The sequence below is a fragment of the Syngnathus scovelli genome, chromosome 18, assembly GCF_024217435.2.
Source record: "Syngnathus scovelli strain Florida chromosome 18, RoL_Ssco_1.2, whole genome shotgun sequence".
NCBI lineage: Eukaryota > Metazoa > Chordata > Actinopteri > Syngnathiformes > Syngnathidae > Syngnathus > Syngnathus scovelli.
In genome coordinates, this window is record NC_090864.1 from 10,548,069 (window position 1) to 10,571,282 (window position 23,214).

Consider the following 23,214-nt stretch of genomic DNA (forward strand, 5'->3'; position numbering starts at 1 on the left):
TTAGCCTTGGTTGGCTGCTGAAAAGGTTGGGTCACATTAAATAATGCCTACGGTCTACATTAGTGTAAAGTGCAACATTAGCGAGATTAATTGACTTTGTGCTCATTTTTCATCTGAACTGAGATGAAAATTTTTGTTTACTTTGCACCATAATAAGTCACACTGGTTGAATTCCATGTTATTCTAATCCCAAAATAGTTATTTCCATAAAATATAAAGTACCTAAGTGCATTCCACCTTCCAAAAAACTATATTAAAAAAAGAAGGTAGCTGCCAGAACCAGAAAGGGAATACTTAAATAAATAAATAAACAAATTAAAAGTACCCTTTTCTGCTGGCAGGCAGTAAAATAACATATTAGGGTTTGAAATTGCTTGGTTGGCATGAAAAACGTACTTAAAAAAAAAAAAAAAAAGCTCTCAAGCATGGATGTTGATGGCTATATGAAATAGACCATCAACTTCTATTTACTTCTGGGCTCTTAATGTCACATTTTATGACACACTTCTCAGTTTAAGAGTCAAAGTCAACTCAATTACATGATGCATTGCTAAAGTGCCAAAGGTACAATATATGCTCAGGCCACCAAAAAAAAGAGAGGGCGGCCATTTAGGCTACACGGTGACAAACAAGGGATCAACAGGTTAATACCCTCCAGCTGTTCTACAGCAATGAAAGTAAATGAAGTGTTGAAAGTTGATGCAAGCATTTTCCTCCAAGTGGCACAACTTCTGTTGGCCATCTGTCTGTGAAGTGAAAAAAAAAAAAAAACCTCCACTCAAGACACCACAACTAAAGGTGCTAAAATTCTAACTTCATTTTGAAGTTATTTTCTCATCAGGAAGGCCAACAAAGTTTTTTTTTTTTTTTTAAATCCAATACTAGAAGCGTGGTTAGAGCAAAAGCAAAGACTTTTTGATTTGTTATGGTTGCAGAGAATAATATAAAGGTGAAATGTGCTTTACTTTAACCTTACTTATCCCTACCCTTGAAAATCAAGAGGGCAAAGTAGCAGCCTCAAGAGAAAAAACTGCTAACTACTAATAGCCTTCGGTCAAGTGATAAAAGCTGCCGTTCACCTTTTGCCTTGCTTGAGAAAACGCTGCCAAATCCCTGAGATTCAAAGTGAAAAGAAAGACAAATAGAAAGGAGAGGAAGAATTTTACAGAATATATTTGAAAGTAACTTTATGCTTCAAAGGATGGACATCCTCCGATGGTGCCGCAACGGATTATCATTAACTACTCCTGCCTTTTAAGAACAACAGGCCGGCTAAGAAAATCATGGTCTTATTTTAATTAGATTTGAAAGCATAGGATAACCTCTGTGAACTTGCCAGCTTTCATAATTGAATAAGGCACCACACATTATCACACAGTATGTTAAAAAGGACCAGCACCTCTGAAAGGAGGAGGGCAGGAGAACTTAAATGGGAGAAAAATGGTCATATTTCAAAAGGTGGACTAGAGATTGACAAAAAAATTACAAATTAATTAAAGCGCATTACATCTGCCAAATAAGTTGGGTTTTATCATCAATGCATACGAGATTAATTTTCTCTTTAATTTCTTGATGACACTTGGGGTAGCAGGAAGTGGAGTGAGGGGGTTGTTGGTGCTGATCCATACTAATTTTTTAAGGGGCTCAGTGTTGAAAGCGTTAGGATTACTTTTTTTGCCTACCCATGGTATAGTGCATCCATATTTTCTTACTTAATGTTTATTTTATGACCCATTGTTGACATTTTTACCATATTTGGCTGTGGCATTGAAGGAGAATATTGGTGCTTGATGTTTGCCCCATTTCTGTAGCACTTGGTTGCAGTTTTATGGTTTCCATTAAGTGGAATGTCAGCGCTATTGGAGCGTTGCCGCTTTACGGGCCACTGGGTACTTGTTTTTTGTGCCTAAATGGGCAGCATTTTGTGCAACAAGCCCTTGTTGTTGATTAGAAATGTCAGTGCTGTTGGACTGTCCGTGATGGTATGGCTGGATGGATGGATGAATGGATGGCTGGATTAGCTGAGGATGCGGAGTGAGAAGAGTCATCAACATGAGGCCCAGAGGAGTCAGTTTTAGAAAATAAAGAGAAGGGGATTTAATTGGAATCTTTTTTTTCTGTATGTTAATGCTGCAGCTGTGTGACTGTATAAACAGTGATGTTGCTTTTACACATGCCTTTCAGATGCTGTATTTAGTAAATATGCAAAATAAGGCATCTCAATTTTGTGCCTGCCAAATACACATCTACAGTATTTGCAAATACTTCTCCCAGATTGTGCAAAATAAACTATGACCCAATAGCGCACATTTAGCAAACGACGGGTTGGATTCGTTTCCACATTTGTTTGCGTATGCAATCATCTTTGCACACATTTTAGCTCATGCAAACCTGAGTCAGAGAGCTCAAGCTCATTTCTCATCAAAGCAGCTCTCCTGTATTTCAACTATTTCACTCTAGCCATCTTCCAACACATAGTCCCTCGACAGAACTTCTTCACACCCCTGCAATCAGAAACCTGTTCGCTCTTCAGTGTGGTTTCTCACGTTGTGTTTTTTTTTTTTTTTCTTTCTCCAAACAGCTCTTACAAAGACTCAACTTTTTCCTCTATGATCAGAACTTAAGTTGGGCTTCCTTTCTTCCACTAGGCACTCGGTCAACCATAGAAACTTAAATTGGACAGCTGAAGACAGTTTTTGCACTAATTTTGACTACATTTTTTTATCCATGCTTGAATCATTAAAGAATCAGAAGTATGTATAGTGATTAGCGCTCAAGTGCTTATCATTCAATTCAGTATTTGACCCCAGACTAAAGTCTACAAATTTAATTCAATTCAAAAGCTGTATAAAGAATGTATTTCAAAGATAAGAATTTTTTTACCTTATTTGCCAACGTGATAGATGCCTTCCTCTTCACTAAGGGCTATATTCTCCCTTTTGCCCTTGTCATCGATGCAAATTTCCCTGTCCAGACATCTGACACGCTCACCATACCAAGAAGCAGCTGAGCAGGCTTCATCAAGAAAGAAAAAAAAAAATGCTCGAACAATTATACTGAAAGAAAGTGAGGTGATCTTGATAGACAATTCCATTTCCTTCAGACTAGAGAAGTATCCAGCAGAATGCAAAATGCCACATGAGAAGAGGAAATCAACTTCTGCTGACACCTATATACTTCCAGGGTCATCCAAGGGTCACAGGTGACTTAATTTAACATTCATACTCAGACTGCACAAAAGCAAAGGAAACATTTATTGCTATAAGCAACCGCCTCTTGGTGGTCAGCAGGGATCAAATAAAACTTTCATCCAGCAAATGACACCATAAAAGAACACACTTTGCAGGCAATGCCAACACTTGGTGTCAAACATTTGCTCATTTGCGTTTCTGCAGTTAACTCAGTGGAGGCTGACATTGATTGAATGATAACACACATTTACATTTTGTGCTTGCTGAGTCCAAGAAAGATAAAGTGAAATAAAGCCATTTTATCATAGAGGAGATAAAGTGAAGACAAAGTCTTTGAAACGACACAATGCACATTGTGTAATGTGGTATTTTAACAATGTTGGCCTTTTTGATAGCCATTGCATGTGTTTTACATTTAAAGAACCGCTAAAAGTCATAAAAGGAACCGTATGGTACAAAATGTTGTCCACCAGTTTATTTTTTAATTGAATTTTTTTCTCATATCCTGCATTTCCTGTTTATCCACCGCCTTTAATCACATCCGCAACATTAATGTAATTTCCAACCACATATAGGCTGATTTAGCATCTCCATTAGAATAGAAATTTTATTTTGGTTGTTACTCCGGTTTTCACACTATGAAAGTGTTTGCGTTGACCCAGAGAAATGTGCATATGTGTTTGTAGCTTCTACTAAATAAGACTCTCAAAATTTGCAGTCTTTTCTTTTGTGTTTATTTCTATTCAAGCACTTGGTAACAGCAAAGGAGGAAAAGAAAAATAATCACATTATATATTGCTCTGTTAAGTGTGAACCATCCTAAATTAAAACGATAAAATCAGTGGGCCTGTGCTGGAGTGCTTACAAGGGAAAAGTTTTTAAGTCAAGCACTTGTGTGAAATGTTATTTTTTACAATCTATTTTTTAAGGCTTGTTTCTTGCTAGTTTCAAACCTCCGCTGTCAGCGGTGCCCTCTATGAACGATGGAGTCATCTACTGAGGAGGACATAATCATAGATAAGCAGGCAGGAAAGTTTTGGGTAAGCTGAACACTAAGGTGAAAACTGTGACGATTGTATTTAATATGTCACACTTTATACAAAAGTCCGATTCTGCTGTGACAGTTTGTGTTATTGCAAGCGAGGTTAAGTAAAACATTTTTCTTTATCTCATTATAGAAAAGATACTGTATTTAGGTTCTTCAAATATTTATATTTGCTAGCTTATTTTCAAGAGAAGCTTAGGCTAAACCCTATTCACCTTTTTACTCTTCTCACTAAAATGTGCTCTCGGGTCCTCTCATGGAGAAATATGCTGAAATCCCGGAGCCCCTGGGGCTGCCTATTTTCCTCCCCAAAATTGACTCCTTTACATTTGTTCATTTGCCAAGCTTCTTTTTCCTCTGCTTATTTTCCCTCTTGAAGCTCACAAGCCTTTTTGCTCTCTTTAAAAGAGCTAAGTCAGTACAGTTGACCTCTGAACTGTGAATGAGTCAAGTCATCATGATCATGTGGACCACGAGCAGACTATGGGACACAAAGAGACAGCCGACTTAAATGGAAACTGTATTACTTATATAAAGTACACTAATGGCATTGCACAAATGGGTATGTTCACTTAAGTGGAGCCACACAGGCATTGTCTCTACTGCACCTCTTTGCGGGATGGTGAGACACAAAGGGCCCTATTTTGGTCCACTGGCGCCCGTGCACTCGGCATAAAAACGATTTTTGTTGCCAAGTCTTATCTCGAGTGTTTGGGGCCCTGATGGGCCTCACTGGGTTGACGGAGCTGCCGTAATTGGTAACAGAATCAAACTGAGACTGAACAAATACGAAAAAAAATATGAAAAGTAAATCATCAAAGTCCGACCATTGCATTTTAGACTGGCTAAAAGGAGGTCTATTATATTTATTTATATTTTATTATAAAGCACACTGCAACACACCAATGACACAATACCACAACATTACAAATACAAAAAAATATATGAAAATGGAATTATCAAAGTCTAACCATTCATTATGTATTTTTTTTTTTTCTTTTGTTGTTTCTCTATTCAGTGGAAGTTTCCATGCAAATCAATTCACCAGAACAATGGGCAACATACTGAGATAATGCATGTGACGTGGTTTTATTCTCCAGCAACTGAGTCTATATTCAAAAAGCTCTCAACTCCACATAATAAATTAAAGATATTCATTCTTTCCATCCCAAAGGTCGGTGAAATGACTCGTCCATCATTTCTCTTCCATTGAAGTTGTCTCCTGTCTGTATGTCTCTGAATACAAAATACACCATCTATAATATAAAAGGGTTGAAATGGCAAAAAGTCAAACAAGCTTGTAAAACATAGAAGTCTATAATATTTCAGTTTTTTTTTTCATGCCCAAGACAGGTGGCAGGTGTGTCGCTGCACATTAAACAGTACATATAAGAGAACTTAAACCACCATTTTATAGAGCCATCTGCAGCACATTACATAAGCATGTGTCACCACCTAAATTGTCTAGATCAGTATTCCGCCTTGTAAAGAGGAACATGAGGTCGCCCACTCCAGTGCACAGTTGGACGGCGGCATTGCCACCTGTGTTCTCAACAGGGCACTTTGAAGTAAGTGCATGCTCGTTTGCATCCGAGCTTTAGCATTACCAACAATGTGTGAAAGGAAAATGGATTTCAAACAGGAATCGTTTGTGGTACTTCTCAGGCACATGTGAAAGGTGATAACGGGGAGCTGGCTTATTGACCCGTAGCTTTTACTTCCTGTTGTCGATCCGAGAGCGCAAGCGAGGAGAAAATACTGCTGAGTCAGATTTTGTGACTTGAAGATGGATTTCTATTAAGTGCGGGGGGGTAGGTATTATTGCGTGAAGGAGAAGTGAGTGTCAGAAGAAAAACAGAGAGATACAAACTTGGAGGATGGGGTAAACTCGAGTCACATAACTTTGATTTGGTATTGAAAAGATGTGACTTAGTTTGTTTTAACAAAAGTAAATCAATGATAAAATTGTTTGTGGTGTAATATTAAGAGGTCGTCTGCTTGCTAAAACTCATTTGCATATTTAATTAAAATCAAAAATATTTGTAATGCTACTATTGTACTGAGCAGCCACAGTCTCTTTCATTCCATGACATGGTTTGAACTTGAAGTTTTGTTATTTTGATTGAGCCGCAAATTGCTAGACTTTAAAATTGTGCTTGCAAAATCGCAATTAATAACCGGTTGTTTTATATTTCAGCGTATTTGTTTTCAAGGCAAAGCTTTTGTATTGCAACTCTTTGGTTTGTCTCTGTGTATCCAACTCGATGAACTCTTTAAATGCTTTGCCTTCTGAGTCTTGACAGCAAAGCACCTTTATAAGGCTTTGTAATTGCATTATTTAATACCCACTAATGGTACCTTACCATTAGCCGTCTTGAACCTCTATCCAAATCCATCATTAACAATTTCAGTGCCCTGCAATGGATGATAAGAAGGCCAGATATAGATTGAATGTATTGTTTACTCACCAAAACCCAAAATATAATTCAATCCGCATTAATTTCTAGATCGTTTCAGCTTTTAATGACTGCTACTAGAAACTCCCTTGCCAGTATGATGGAATGAATATATTTGACAAAATGTGTTATCCATGACAGAATTTATGAATATGTCAGTAAGTTTGATTTATGATTTACTACGTTTCTGGACAACACCGAATCAATTGCAGTCACTTATTTATATCAATTACCTCCACTAGTGAGGTTTTGGTGAATCGGGAAAAGATCCTTGACCTCAAGGTTCTTAGAAGCACTCGTCAGATATTAGTCAATGTAAATAGTAAAGGTATTTCATCTCCAAGTGGAAGCAGTTTATATCTGGAACATCTTCCCAACCTTTTCACTCATCTGTCTCATCACCACATTACATCAGGCCTTCTCCCCCCTCCCGAGGACTGCAGGTGATGTTTTCCTCCTCCTTTTGACACATTGCGCTCAAGTGATTTATACCAATGCACCTCTGCCTCTCTCTTGCCCTCCGTGCCCTATTCGCTGCCGCTTTTAGTTCTTACTCATTGTCCTTCTCTTTCTTGCGTGTCCTCCCCGACAGCCTCGAGCTTCGCCGACTGTAGAGGAGAGAGGCATCTAATCCCGTCCCAGGGAGCGCCAGTCCGCCAGGGGATTAGAGAGGGTCTGTGGGTGGCTGGGAGAATGGAGTGTGTGAATGGTAGACAGTTGAAAGAGTACTTTTCTCCGATGGAGTGCAATGACGATCCTTAGTTTCCCTCATGGGACTAATAAAATTAGCTGCTAAAGACGGGCACTATTTCCTTCACAGTATTGAATATAAGGAAAATGAAGTAATTGGTCATTTTATAAATAAATGGTTCTGCCATGACTTCAATATGATGAATCAATACTTATTCCACTTATGCTTATTCCAAACTGTCTCATTTGATAGACAGATTTAGAGTTGTCAATTAGTTTCTTGAGCCGGTTTTGATTTGTTTGTGATGGCCGGGGATGTGTCGGGGTTAGTCAAATAGGATTTTAGATAAAACTGACAACCTTTACACTTTAGCGGTGTGTTACTTTATACAGGGGAACAAATGAGTTGTTGAAATGAACTCATTAGATTTGCCTCCCTCTGCCAGTACATGTGTGTGTTTTTTTAAATGTATTCTTTCTTCTTGTTGTTTTTGGCACGTCTCCCATGCTGCACTGCTCAGTGACAGTAAACAGCATGTGCGCCAGCCTCGCCTTTGATATGAAACATGGGGAACATTTTCACTGCACTGACAAACACGGTGACCACATCCAAAAGATACGCAGACATCTGTGCCTTAAACAGCGCTTTGTGTATACATTGTAATGCCTGATGATGAGTCTCTAATTCGAATCGGGACTGAGATTTTTTTTGTGACATGAAGCCGGAGCCCCAAATGGCCTTTGGATGCATGTGCATAATGCTAATGCTCGGGTCTAAATGACAGCTCATGAATGGCGAGTTTAACACAGCTTGACCTCGTCCTATCTAGTTTGATTTTTGCGGCGCCGCATGATGTGTGGGGGAGGGCTTGACAGCTGGCTAAGTGCGTGGCAACTTAAACCCAGGCTGCATGCAGATGATGGGCTTAATCCGCCTGTTCACTAGGTCATATTTGCTGCACAATAGGAGTTGACAACCAGTAATAGAGAACTCATTCCTGTCACTGAGTAAAAATGTGTCATATATGAAATGAAATGAAAGGTAGGGATTGAAATGGCAAGTGTGGCAGGAGGTGCTTGGGGTGTGAACTTTGTTTCTAATGACAGGACGAGAAAGCTATTAAGAGCAGTCAATTTGCTTGGAGTGGCTACGGAGTTTCAGAACTGGACTTCAAAAAGTCTTTTCCATTAGATGCGAGAGGATCGTCACACAAAAAGATTTTTCTCTGAGGTGTTGAAGGCGCACCCTTTCATCATTTCGGACATCTTTTGCAGCCAAGTGCAAAGCAGAGAAGCATGAAGTGACTTCAAAATGCATCACGTCAAGCCAAACAACAGTCGCGCTTCTAACGATCCAGTAGGGTTGATTCTTTAAGACACTTTTCAGAACAGAGCGTCTCGTGAATGACAGCGAGCCTCAATTAGTGTTTCCGGCTTCACCATCAAGGCTGCTTTAAGCTGTCAACATCAGTCTGGTTTCACTCCAACTTTCCTGACACATAAAAATGCTTTATCTTTTCTTAATCAGGAGCCATCTGAATACACCCATGTGCATATAGCAATTTTTAGTCTGGCTCTTAAAGGAGAACCACACACATACTGGGCATTTTAAATTTGAGATTAAAATGCATTTTGAACATATCAAAATGGTATAGGAATGGGCTCTGTAATGAAATAAATTGAGCAAACTTTTCTTTTCCCTTTAAGTTTGAAGTCAAATCTCCAGCAAAGTTGAAACGCCGAATACCCATGGCGAAAAAAGAAACAAAACAGACGGTTCTCCAAGTAACTGCACTCATGAGGAAGCATAGCAACAAAATTACGAGCAATAGCTCGACATTTGTTTTCCATTTGTCACAAGCAGGAGAAAATCATTTACTCAGGGACCCATAGACAGTCTCATAGGCTAGAGGGTGTTGACAAGCATTTCCCCAAGTGGACCAGGCAAAATTTCACAAGACAAATGCCCACACAATTAAAGTGGGAAGAACTTCACACAAATCGGGAGTAGAGATAAGTTAACCAAGTAATCGACAGGTAGACTGCATCTGTGAGCACGAAAAAGTTTTCCCAACATTCAAAGCCCCAACTGTTGCAACGACTTATATTTATTGCAATGAAATGCGTTGAAGTTAAGTTGATGAAAGGTAGGAAGGAGATGAACGAGCCAGGATGAGACAAGGACAGCAGAGACTGGCTATAAGTGATGAGACGGATGAGGCTGTCACTTAGTGATCGAACACCAAAGGCTACAAAGTTGACAGACAGAGAAAAGCAACGCTTGGCTTAATGTTATTCCGAGCATCAAATCAACATTCACCCTTCTCTGCTCCTACCCAATCATCTCGGCAACACACACACAGGCAACAATCTCTCTGCCCATCAACCTTGGCCTGTCAGTCTGAGCGCCATGGTAACGCATCACAGGAGTTCAAACTGAGGATTTGGGAAGCGGATGAAAGCCACGATTGATAGATACGCCGAGTAACAGAACAACTTGTGCTCGCGGAAGCACATCCAAAGTAACTGCTTGCAGGCGAGAAGGCCTCGATGGTAAAGCAAAACCGACAGAGGGAAAAAAAAGCTTGTTTAGACACTTCTAGACAACGATAAAACCCGAGTTTAGACAAGCCTTTGTAAGTTTACAGGCGCACTTTGAAGTAAAAAAGATTTGCGACTTCAGACGACGATTTGAGAAACACCCAACTATAAAATCAAAAGCCGTACAACAATAAATGTAATTACACACATGGAATTGATACAAAGAGGAACTGAAGGGAAAGGCGGCAAGCTTAAGCAAACATAAAATGCGATCAAAAGTAAAATTCATACAAATATTGGGAAGACCTCCACCAAGTGCACTAAATACGTAAAATGTCAATAGAACTTGAAAATGAGAAAAAAACTTGTTACCATGCATTAGAGGCTGCTACTTGGCCCTTACTCTTGTGTGCAACTCGCATCCACCATGTTGCCCACTAAATAATTTACTTTCTCTACTCTTTAGCCTAAGGATAATTATCTTCAAAACTAGCAGACTCCTCCTCATTCATGAGCTTCATTGCTCCCATTGGATCTTCAGGCTACAATTTAAGCATCGAGCGAGCCCTAGTCGGCTCAGGTCAGTCTACAGCAGTTTTTTTTTTTCTTCTAAACGAGGATAGGCCGGATAGAAAATGGATGGATTGTTAATCAATTAATGAATATGCCTTGTAAATGGCTTTCAACATGCAAGCTGCATCGTCGGCTCTACTTGGCGTTTTCAGCATGCTTGCTTCGGTACAGCAGATCTGAATATCAAGCAGAAAATTTCAATATTTGCAGATTTGATTTAAAAAGTTTATTGCAAAAAGTTTATCAACAGTGAATCAAAACGTGAAGATCCTGGAAAGATTATTTTTTAGCCACAGGGCGAAAGTTCTCACTTATAGTCGGACTTTTTTGATAGACCAAAGTGACAAGTGCAGTAAAAGACGCCGTGAGCATGTCACTCTGGTAAATACACAAAATGTGAAGGACAGAACTTCAGATCCTAAAATATTATTCACTCTGCTGATATAATATCATAAAGTAACTGCGGCAGAGGTCCATATTAGATAGTGTTCATGATTCAGCTTGAAAAAAGAAAATGAAACCAGGGTGTATTGTGGAGAATATGACTGCAGGGAGGAGTAATTATTAAAGCTATAAAATTATAAGCACGGCAGTGACAGGTAATAAAATTATTACAAGGTGACCGGGAGTATGATAGAGATTCTTATTAATGCCTAGCCAACTCTACCTATAGATTGCCTGTGAGATTTTGTGTGGCTAATGTGGACTCCATCATGACATTTAACATCTGACATAAAAGGAATGCCTGGAGTAATTTTGTTGAATGTTGTTCATCCATATTTACAACCTTATAAAAATAAAAAAAAAAGTCAGAATCTACCTGATGGACAATATCTCACGCATTAATATTTTAACTTCTTTTTATGGGACCACACTAAAGAAATGACAATTTGTTCGTCAATTGAAAAGTAGTTGGTTGCACAGTTTATAAAATGACATCGATTTACTGCCGCTTCAGAATAACAACATTTAAAATTGTAATAGTGAATATAACGTTAGGTAAAAATGACAAAGTCTCAGGCGTGAAAGGGAAACAGGTGTACTTATTTTTTTTGGTCATCTCTCCCACACGCTCCCGTATACGAGTCACTGGAAAGTTAATAGGGCGCCTCATGCCAAAGAATTTAATGAAATTGAGCTGCAGCATGGTGGCCAAAAGCAAGTTCCATTCGGAACAAGCCTCATCATGAATGACCAAAGCACCTGAGTGCACATGCTCAGCATCATATCCAAAGGTTACCTTTGAAAAATAGACCTACAAGTGTTGCCAGCAATTCTCCAGATGTTGCTGGGGTCATGTCAAGACAAGCCAGTTGCACAATATGCACTCCAGTGGTAAATAACATCTCCAACTCTGCATTATAGTAGCTTAACAGGATCACCCATTAACTCCTGTTGGAGTGTGCAAGGTGCTAATGGCTTTGGATCCCATTCAGGGAGCATCTTGGCCTAGCTGTCCATTAGCTAGGTAACACTCTGCTGGTTAAACTGCAAATACAAGGCCAGTGGGGTCCTTAAGAAGCTTTTTTTTTTTTTTTTCATCAAGAGTACAGATCAAGAGGGATCGGTTGCTCATAGAAACACGAATGGAAGATGTCTGAGAAAAGAGACATATTGTTTCGATATTTCACTGATATCTCTGACTTGCAGGGACTATAAATACACATATGGACAGAGTTGCTGGGTAATGCACACACTGACATGTCATTATGCCTCTGGGATATTATATTTTAGGAGCAAAAACAAAACTGGGGTTTGACAAGTCACCTCACCTCCTTGTTTACAGATGCGGGAATGAAGCAACCGAAAAACATTGCACCTGCTTTGAAGAACTTAGAACGTTGTCTCTTTTGTATCCTTTGACAGCTTTGCCGCATCTGGCAAAGTGTGTTTTCAATCTTTACATGGTATGATGAAATTTCAACACCATTAGAGAGAGTGTATGGGAATGAAATGTGTCAGAAAAAATGTTTTCAGTCTGCGACTGAATAGAAGTTCTGTATCTATAAAAAAAATTAAAAAAATAAACCATAGCCAGCAAGTCGATTAGCATTCCTCCAACCACAACTGTTTACATGTTTGTCCACAGCAAGACTTCAACCTTTGCCCTTGGACTCCAAAGCCCAAGTCCTTACACACTACGCGAGTCCTGCCCCGAGCAGTTATGAATTATGGAAAGCACGCAACGGGAGAAAAAGACAGAGGAGGGGGCAGGTGTGTGTATCCCCTTGGCCATTTCAAATTCATGCTAGTTTTTAAGTACCGTATTTTCCGGACTATAAGTCGCTCCGGAGTATAAGTCGCACCAGCCATAAAATGCCCCAAAAAGTGAAATAAAACATATATAAGTCGCTCCGGAGTATAAGTCGCATTTTGGGGGCAATTTATTCGACAAAATCCCACACCAAAAACAGTCATGAACGAGCAACAACAGGCTAAACGATAGCAACAACAGGCTAAACGATAGGTATGCTAACGTGACAAACACAAACAAAGAGCTAAGAACGGGCCTGACGTAACAAATAGAGTGATTAAGGACAACTATTGCATGAATAACATGTTTATAAATCCATCAGTGTCACTCCAATTCATTAAATAGCAACAACAGGCTAAACAATAGGTATGCTAACGTGACAAACTCAAACAAAGAGCTGAGAACGGGCCTGACGTAACATATAGAGTGATTAAGGACAACTATTACATGAATAACATGTTTATAAAACCATCGGTGTCACTCCAATTCATTAAATAGCAACAACAGGTTAAACGATAGGTATGCTAACGTGACAAACACAAACAAAGAGCTGAGAACGGACCTGACGTAACATATAGAGTGATTAAGGACAACTATTACATGAATAACATGTTTATAAAACCATCGGTGTCACTCCAATTCATTAAATCCATCGATCGTTCTTTGTCAACAATGGGTGCGCACGGCTGAGGGCGCTTGCGCTTCAAAATATTCCACAGGCTCATATAACGATAGATAAACTATATTTTAAATAACTATAATACAAGCCAATAATATTATCAAACCATCCGTGCACTTTAATTCCATTAAATCCATCGATCAAATTCCTCGTCCTTTGTCAACATCGCCGCGCGTGCGCCCTGACGTCAGCCTCGTCTTTATTCCACAGATCTACTATATAACTATATTGTAGCGTTAACAAAGTACAAGGATCGACGTAGGTTTGGTAAACGGCTCTTTATTAAACAAAACAAACTTCCAAGCGTGTGGCGGCGTGGACTTCCAGACAGACCGGGCGTGCGTAATGGCCATGTCCGAGCCCCGCGCACCGTTCGCGGACAGCCACTCGGCCGAGCGTCGGCCCCCGACTCAGTAGAGACCGGGCGTGCGTAAAAGCCATAATAGTTTTTCAAACCTTCTATGTCACTCCAAATCCTTAATTCCTTCAAACTCTTTGTCCTCCGTGTCACTTAGAAATGATCACCGCTAATGATGGTAGTCCTTGTGTGGGCACGTTTGTATGTAAACAACCGGCGCGCCGCGCTACTGACGTCACTTGAAATAGTAATCCATTGGTACATCACGGTTCTCCAAACTTTCTTTCTGCTGCTCGATTACTGTTTTCAGCTGCATATTTTACAACTTGAAGTTTGTAACCTGCAAAATATGAGTTTCTTTTTGGTGCCATTTTTCTTAAGCCCACCCAGTTGATGAGTCACGGCCAACGGTAAAATTTAGAGCGCCCTCATCCAGTTTCGTCTGAAAATATAATTTTTTTTGGTTGTTTTATCAAATTCAAAGTCTGCTTTATCGTCGATATATTTTTTTATATACTAAGACACACAAAGAGATAGAAATTACATTTCCACTATCCCTCGGTGAGATAGTACACATATGCATACAAGCAACACAAAAAAAACCAAGAAGGCACTAACAATGAATAAATAAGAGTATTGAATAAATGATAAATAAACAAATAATAATAAATAATAATAATAAATATAAGAGGAGCAAAAATGGAGCAAGTGTACATACAGCAGACAGTGGACTTGGATATGGTGCTTTAAAGTGTTAATTGCTTTATTTGATGTTTTCTCTATTTTTTATGTTTTGAATATGTTCAAGATAAAGAAATAAAAGCATGTGAAGTGATCAACTATACTAAAAATAACATGGGAAGTGGTCAACTATACTTGTAAGTGATGTCTTAATGATCAAGTAAAAATTTGTGAAAAAAAAACATATATAAGTCGCTCCTGAGTATAAGTCGCCCCCCCACCCAAACTATGAAAAAAACCGCGACTTATAGTCCGGAAATTACGGTACTCACTCAACACTTACATGTCAAAATTCAAGATGCTTAAGACACATGTATTGACGCACGCTGCTGTTATGCCTTGAAGTTAAATATTTATCAGTGATGTTAACTTTATTGGAGGTTATTTGAGCAAAGAAATGTGTATTACTGAAACAAAATAAAATACTTTTCTTATTTTATTGTAGCTTAGGTAAATTGATTTCTCTGGTGGGTAGCTTTAGTTTAGATGGCACACAGTTATGTTCCTAAACGTGTACTTATGTGTTGATTGTCTTACAATATGTACATATCAATTATGGTCCAGTCATGGAGCATGTTAGTATCATTAGAAACATATCTTTGTGACTCCCACCCCTACAATAGACACCCAGTCATTTCTTTCAGCCATGCAGCTGAGAAGCTGGAGCTTCCAAAGGCACTGACTGACTAGATAGATCTATAAATCTGATTTGATGTTTCCTTTTTGCACATGCGAATATATTTGTGTGTGCGCTTGTACCAGACAGATTAAAGATCCGAAACGGATCTGTGATCAGCCATGCTGTAATCTTCTTGCATGTTGGCTGTCATCGTTTCATCTTTGATGCCAACTGACAGAATGGGAATTTATCAAGCAACGATATTCAAGCAAAGTTGGACTCGTTGTTTGGAAATGTCAAGCATAGCGCACATTATAGTGCCTGACACAGATTAACCATCACTTTAATTAGGAATTAATTCAATTTCAAATTAATCAACAGCACTGCCAATATTTTCTACAAGGCTCCTTCCTCCACGGCCTGGAAATTGATCTTATTGTTAATCAAGTCAGAGCGTGTACTAATTAATTATTTGACCTCTTTCCCCAAAAGGTCAGGATTAACCAGGATTATTGTAGACTGGAGAGGAAAGTTAAAGATAGACAAGTCACAGGGGAGAGGAAGTAATAAGAGTTAAAGCTATTGCGAGGAAGAATATGGTAGAATAGCACGAAATTATTTGGAAAGATATTGTTTTGGTGAAAAACATAGGAGTATAAAAATACGTTTGTAAATGAAAACCTGTTGACTAATGACCATCTTCCGAATTGTGACTAATGCGACAATTTAGTTCACTTCTGCTGAATATTTACCTCGAAATCTTTAAACCAGGTGCATTAATCAGCTCCATGCAAATTCCCATTTCAAGTTAAGAAATACAATGACCTGTTGAACCAAAAAAAAAAAAAAAAAAATAGCAAAGCTTACACAATGAGAACGTGGAAAAATGAACAAGGGCAAATTGAGCGCTAACCTGAGTAAATAAATCCTTTTGTGGTGTTAAAGAGAAAAATGGAGCAAAGGCCAAAGCAGTCTGAATTTCATACACATGCTAAAAACAAACGGAGACTACGTGAGGGAGAAGTAGACGGAGAAAGCAGTGAATTAAAACAATATAGAGTCGACGGTTGAGAGGTAGCACGTGGAGAGAGGGAAGAAAAGAAACCACTGACCCGTGTCTGACTGGGCCGTGGTACCTTGAAACAGAGCTTTATGGACCTCGCCAAATCCATGTCAAGGCTTTTGCCCGTGTGTATGGAGCAAAAGCAATTTCGAACCACACATGTCAGCACGCACACACACACAGTCTTTGTAATACACAGAGATAGACTGAGTGCCACATTCAAGCTCAAGTATCTCATCATTTTTATATTCCCTGTGGCACCCACACATACAGATTCAAAGATGTGTTAAAGTCAAGGTAGGTTTATCTACTGCGTGAGATAGACACAAGCAGCTCTTTCTGCTTTCTGTATTAACGCTCACGCAAAAGCACTGCTAGTTCCCAATCCAAGGTTGTCTGATTATTGTGTATTTCAGACACCATTTCTTAGCCTGACCAAATATACAGCACGTGTTTAAGGAGGACATATTATATGTTTGCATCTGTTGAGCAAGCAGTACTTCTCCTGAGGTATATCGCTGATGTGCATTCAAGAAGTTCTCACATTTTGCACTATTGCATCATATACACGGACATTTTTCTCGTGAGCACCAGCAAAGACGTCACCACAAGAAGAAATATCGATTTCATAAAAGTGGGATGTGTAGCACGATAGATAGAAAACCACCCAAAAACACACAAACTGTATTTGCAAACTTTTTTGAAGAACTGCTGCTTCTTGCATTTGCCGTGGAAATTAAGTGTAAAAACAGCTATAATGCAAAATTATGGGTGAGAGTTTCTCAAAGATGTACAGTAAAGTTTTCAGCTGGAACACATAAGGTCTGTTCAGCGGGAGGGGAATTAAAATGAGTGTGCTTGAGTTGAACAGATGTGCCGTGGCTTTTAACTCACTATAAGCCGATTCGACGCGCTCAAAAGGGTTAATGTTGCAGAATATGGGCTAAATTCAAAGAGACAGATTTTTTTTCTTCCTCCGTTGACAACCAACTCCTTGGCAATGGTACGATACATAATTCAATAAGTGCCGCTTCTGTGCCACTTTGAATGACAATCAAGTCATATGTGCCGATTTTTATATAAGCAATAAATATGATCATTTAAAGTTTAACATGGTATTTTCCGTGCATATAATATGTCATCGCTAGACTTAGATAAATGATGTATAGCTAACCAGTGTGTGTGAAAAAGCATCTTTCACATGAAGCAAAGGTCCATATTATTCATACCCTGGGTGGTATTTAAGTTCAAGTCTGGCAGGAAATAGCACAGGATAGAAGATGTTAGAAATATTAATGAATAATTGTTATCATTTCCTTTGTTTTATTTTAATCAATTCATCATTGGGTAAAAATAATTTAAGGCTTAAGCGCATGTTAACACCTTTGGATTAGGTTAAATTGTAGATTTTTTAGTTTAGCTAAATAAACCCCCAAAGGTCAAATCTATCTGTGGTACAACTGCGCATGACATTATTAGCTAAGCATTTTTAATGATTTTTTTTTTTTTTTTTTTACAATTTGAGCCTTGTCATGAGTCATCTAGCGGGTCAGTCTAAATACCATTCTAATTGAAACATGCTGTTTGTTATCGATAGCAATTACGATTAACAATAATTTATCGATTGCACTGCTTTGTCGAGCAAAAGCCGCACCGAATTGATTTTGATCCACTTGGTGTTTATTGACGACCAATGGCATCCCTGCAGTTATCAAGGATTCAGTCGTAGGCTTCCTGGATGAAATTGGCAGTGTTTGAGTAGGGGAAGGAGTGGCGAGGGATCATGTTCTTATCGTTATATGAGCGAATCCTGTTTCATCGCTGGACACGAGACAAGTCTATTAAACGCTCAGCAAGCATTGGAAGCAGTTCAAGTGTATGTAGAAGTGATACCCCGCAATCGTGTTACTAAACCTCCCTGCTGTGAAGCGGGCTCTTTTTTTACTTTATACTGCTTTAGTTGTGGTGAGGCGGATGAATGATACAAAAAATAACATTAATATTGTTAATTTTTCATAATTTCAATAACATTTTCTGCACAAATAATTAATTCAGTTAACCCCTTGGGTCCACTGTCATAGATGAAACAGGTTAATAATTTCCTCCGAATTTAAAAATAAAATATAACTTAAAAAAAATATATAAAAATAAATAAAACAAAGCAAACATTGATGAATATTGCAGCATAACTTGTCAGTCTGCATTTAAACGGACATGGGTTTGTTCCCACTATCAAAGATGGATAGGCTCATTGCAGCATTCACTTAGAAGAGAGTGATTTTAGTGCAAAAAATAAATAAATAAAAAGTGTAGCCTCACTGTGCTGTGTCAGTTTAAGTGGTATTATAGAGCCAACAATACTTGACTGTAGTGCCTGCCCATGGTCAACTCAGCAGATTTTTTATTTTTTTTTTAACAGCAATATTGTTTTGCTTGCCACTTTTTGTTGGCAGGTAGGATAAGAAATGATCATAAGTTTTTCGGGGATAACATGAGCACCTGCTTTTTACGAGAAATTAAGATGCAAATTTATTCTTATGTTTGATCTAATTTTAGATGACAATCAATGATTGAATAATACTCATTTTTGCCTACCCCTCCCCCAAAGGAGGCACCATCTTCAAACAAATCATCCTTATATTCCTTCAAAGTCAAATTCATATCTATTAATCATAGTCTGTGGCTAAATAAAGCAATTGTGTTTCTTTGAGCGATGACAATGGAGTGCTGTTAGGAAAGAAGAAACATATAAGTCAAGTATTTTTGTCCTTGAAGCACCAGTTAAAAGTTTTTTTTTGTGGGGTAAAATATTCATATGATGATACAGGAAGCTTGCTAAATTTAAAAGCTGTTAGAGAGTGAAAGGGGAGAATGCAGCGTTATTGTGCAGGTTTGGCTGTAATCCATGTCCACACACACACACACACACACACACACACACACACACACACACACACACACCTATACTAAAATGCTGTAAGTGCAAGCGGACATTTCCCATCACTGTGCTGAAAAGAGCCGAGCAGGGAATGTGTAATCAAGGCACAGGGGAACGATGGGGCCCATCGACTGAGGATGAGCATCAAGGTTCAATGATGACACTGGTCAAGGTAGCAAAGTAGGTGACCAGTTGATAAAGAGCAGCAAGAGAAGAGAACAGAGATGGACACAGATGATGAGCATGAGTCAAAAATATCACAAAAGTATATAAGGCTGCACAATTAAGAAGTTCATCTTATAAATCTGATTACAGAGACACACTTGCAACTGAACCTCAGGCAGGTGCTCACACAATTACACACAGACGCTAATAGCAGCTAAATGCCATTTTTGCTCTGATCTAATCTGAGACCAACAGGTCTGCTACCAGCTCTAATCCTTTGCCTCATAATGGCTCCCATTAGATTGTGCGCACACACACAGAAACAAAACATTCAAACAGAAATCGGGTTTGAAAAGTCATGTTTTAGAAAATGATCCCACACTAATATCAGGTTTTACCAATGACAAAGTTAAAGCCTTACAAGTGCCCTGTAAAATAACAAAAAAACTAAAATAGGCAACAGGATGCCACTAAATAATCTCATTTAGTTTGACAGAGTATAAAATGAATATTACAGAAGAAGAGTTACCCTGGAGGTACGAGCAGACTGATGTCTTTGTCAAATGGCCTGGCATGCTTAATGGGATGAGAAAAGGCTAATCTGATTCTATATCAGACAGGCGCTAGGGGCATCCCATTTAGCCACCCACAGTGCTGCTAGCACACCGACTTGCTTTACTTTGCGCATTGATGGCAACTTGACAAAATTTTTCTTTGCAGAGGGATTAGAAAAAAAATAGAAGCGGAGGATTTTTTTTTTTCAACGCTAAGGATTTAAAACAACTGCAATGGTTTGCACTCGAGTATTATCCCGCATATATAAATAAAAGCGCAGTTAAGTCCAAAAGTATTTGGTCAGTGACATATTTGATTCTGCCTTTGAGTGTGCTGCTAGTTGAACTTGGATGTAAAATGATTTTGTCTGACGAGCCGAGAGGATAAAAAAAAAAAAAAACACTGATGTCATCAAGGACCAGATCAGGGCTAATCATGCCTCGTCAAGGGTGTGAAATTGAGCCGCAGTTTGGGAATCTCATAAAATTCCCAATGGCCATCTCACCTCTGCATGTGCTCTTTCATTTTCCTTCTCTTTGTTCCGCAACTGGCTAGTGAGGCGAGGAGCTTCGTCGTTCTGTCACAAAGCTGAGGGAGCGGGGATTTGGAAACTCTTGAGCCGTGGGAACATTTATCCTCATCCTGCAGTTATGCATTGCTCATTAAATCAGTTGTGCGTGCATAGAGTATATTTAAGGACGATGAAATGTCCCTTGGTCAAAAGGGTACGTTGCAACTCGACGTGCAAAAGACTCATCATTTCATAAACACTTTTGCATTTAACGAGCTCCAACGGACAAACTTTCAGAAATCATAACTGGCTGATGAAATGATGATTTGGGCCACAAACTTTTTTTTCTTTTACTCTTTGACCAAAAGTTATATACATATAAATATATTTGTATGTTTTATTTATTTTATTTGTATACATTTAATACATTTGGAACAAGTAGTAACATTTAGGTTGTTAAATGTATTTCAGTGCTTCTGATATTATTTCGTCCAGCTGAAAACAGCATGCTGGGCCTGACCACCCATCGTCATTTTGGACTTTAGATTTTCATATAAAAACTGTGTTTAACAAACCATGTGACTCGGAGTAGCGACCTCTGATGCGACAAACCAAAAGCAGCAACCACAACGTATTTGATCATGTATACAAATTATAATTATTCCGATTCAATAGTGATCCACAACGAGACCTCACTCGGTGATGGAATTATATGTGCAAAAGAACGACAACTCATTACATGGTGTTTTGAGACTCTTCAAAGTTTTCCACCCACCGATAGGACTGAGTGTGTGTTCTTAGTACATGTGCATTCATTTTTATTTTACTGGAGCACAGATCACAGCAATTGATACTATTGAGGCAGCCAATTAAGTGACAGAGGAATGAATCTTAAAGCTGACAGGCGCTCGAGGCGTAGCGTGCGTAGGAGAGAAATCATTTGCAGGGACATATACATGCATTGGGATTTAAATGTGAATGCAAATGAGTACAAAAACACACAAAAAACGGCGTTGGATCATGCATAAATCTACATTTCCTGATCTGTGTCACTCTCTTGGAAATTGTTCTGGCTTCAGTTGCCACTTTGTAGCTGACGTCGAGTGCATTTGTCACCATGTGAGCTATGGAGTCCATACATCAGAACACAATGTCTGTTCCCAGGGCTATTTCACTTGAAACCCTTTTGGAAAGGTCAAACAGTCTAACTTCTGGTAAGGACTATAATTCTTCTTTAAGCATCAAGCTGACAAAACCTTGACCCCTTTCATTCCAATAAAGAGCAGTATACATTTCAATAAGTAATCAATACCGAAAACATGAAGCCCATCCATCCATCCATCAGTGAGGTCAGGAGTTTCAAAAATGGTCATCCTCAGCCCCTTTGCATCTGTTCTCATGCACAAACACGTAGGGATGTCGCCAAGAAGCTTTTTGTGACAAACTGTGTCAGATGGTAAGATTAATGAAGCGCATCCCCGGGAGACACTCATTTAACATTCGGGGAGTCCTCGAGTACGGTGAACACATCGGTCACTCTGAAGCCCTCAGATGACTTCCTCATTCATTACCGATGACAAAAAATTGACCCCAAAAGTTTTATTTAGAGCAGCACTTTCAAAATGAAACATAACAGCATCATACCATGTAAATGTATCTTGCAGTTGCAACGGGAGAGTGAATCCTCAAAATAACACCTACAACTTTGTGAATGATTATTCTTTATGATCATGATTAATCACTAAAAAAAGTGTTGCCAAAACTTGCATATATTTAAGTGAGTTAATAAAAAATGACACATTCAACACACATGGTCAATAACAAATCTTTTTTTGTGTGTGTGTGGATGAATGTGATCCATAAAAATAAACATCTGATCCAGCACATAAGAGGAAAATAAAGTCCCAATGGATTAGACAGCTGCCCTTACTCCACAGAGAGGAGTTAACACGTGTTAGTGCAGGTCCCTCCCCACCAAGCATCACAAGAAGACCTTCATCCCGTGCCTACCGGAACCTCCAATATCATTCACCCCACAAAGATGCACGCACGAATAAAACAGATAAACTTACGGGCTGTTGGCAAAGCTCCCCGCACACAGTTGACGTTGCAAAAAATCCACAAAGCCGCCACAAACAATGTCAGTCCTCCTACAGGACGGTGCATCTTCACGGTTGGCGTGGAAGCAGCTGACAGGAGTGAAAAAGGAAAAGCAGCAGAGCCACACTCTGTCTGTCCGTCCGTCCGTCCGGCTGGCTCAGCAGTTGAAGACTGGAGGAGAGGAGTGATGCTGCGCTGCACTGACTCTGCCCTCCCTCTGTTTTCTCTCTCTCTCTCTCCACTTTACAATGAAACCTTACAGGGATTCTCAAAGGGGAGAGACTCGGAGGAGTGAGACACCACAAGCCCCAACGTTTCGCCGAAGCGTGTCACCCACCGCGCAGCTGATAGAGGCGCTCCGGTGCGCTGTCCGTGGTGCTGAACTTATCTCGCTTTAACTCCCTCCCTCCTTTCCTCTCCCTCAAATACCTCCGCTTGCAGCCACATAGTGCCCCCCCCCCCCCTCCCTCCTTCTCTAAGCGATGGTAGCCAGTTAGAATCCCCCTCCACACACACACACACACACAGACACACAAACACAGACACACAAACACTGTTCCACTACAAGCACCCGTTGACAAACTGCGGATTACGACAAAGAATCAAAAAGCCATTTGACAAGAAATTGCATGCCTGCTTGATGATCAATGAAATGTTTTGCTCTGACCCAATAAAAATTGCCTGGAGACACAAAACCGATTTATCAAATTGATAAACACTACCAAGAATAAATAG

General features: G+C 39.2%; 1 protein-coding gene and 1 long non-coding RNA gene across 3 annotated transcripts in view; one reads left to right on the forward strand and one right to left on the reverse strand.

Moving 5' to 3' along the window:
* Positions 1–22,863, reverse strand: part of cntnap2a (contactin associated protein 2a) — a 134,304-nt gene extending 111,441 nt beyond the window's left edge. For both annotated transcript variants that reach the window (XM_049748648.2, XM_049748647.2), the window contains exon 1: positions 22,452–22,863. In XM_049748648.2, the coding sequence (XP_049604605.1) occupies positions 22,452–22,545 (94 nt within the window). In that variant the 5' untranslated portion in view covers positions 22,546–22,863. The remainder of the gene's footprint in view (positions 1–22,451) is intronic.
* On the forward strand, positions 12,747–14,307 carry LOC125985678 (uncharacterized). The gene is made up of 2 exons (XR_007487396.1): positions 12,747–12,963; positions 13,270–14,307. It is a non-coding gene; the product is annotated as an uncharacterized lncRNA (long non-coding RNA).
* Positions 22,864–23,214: the final 351 nt, after the last annotated feature.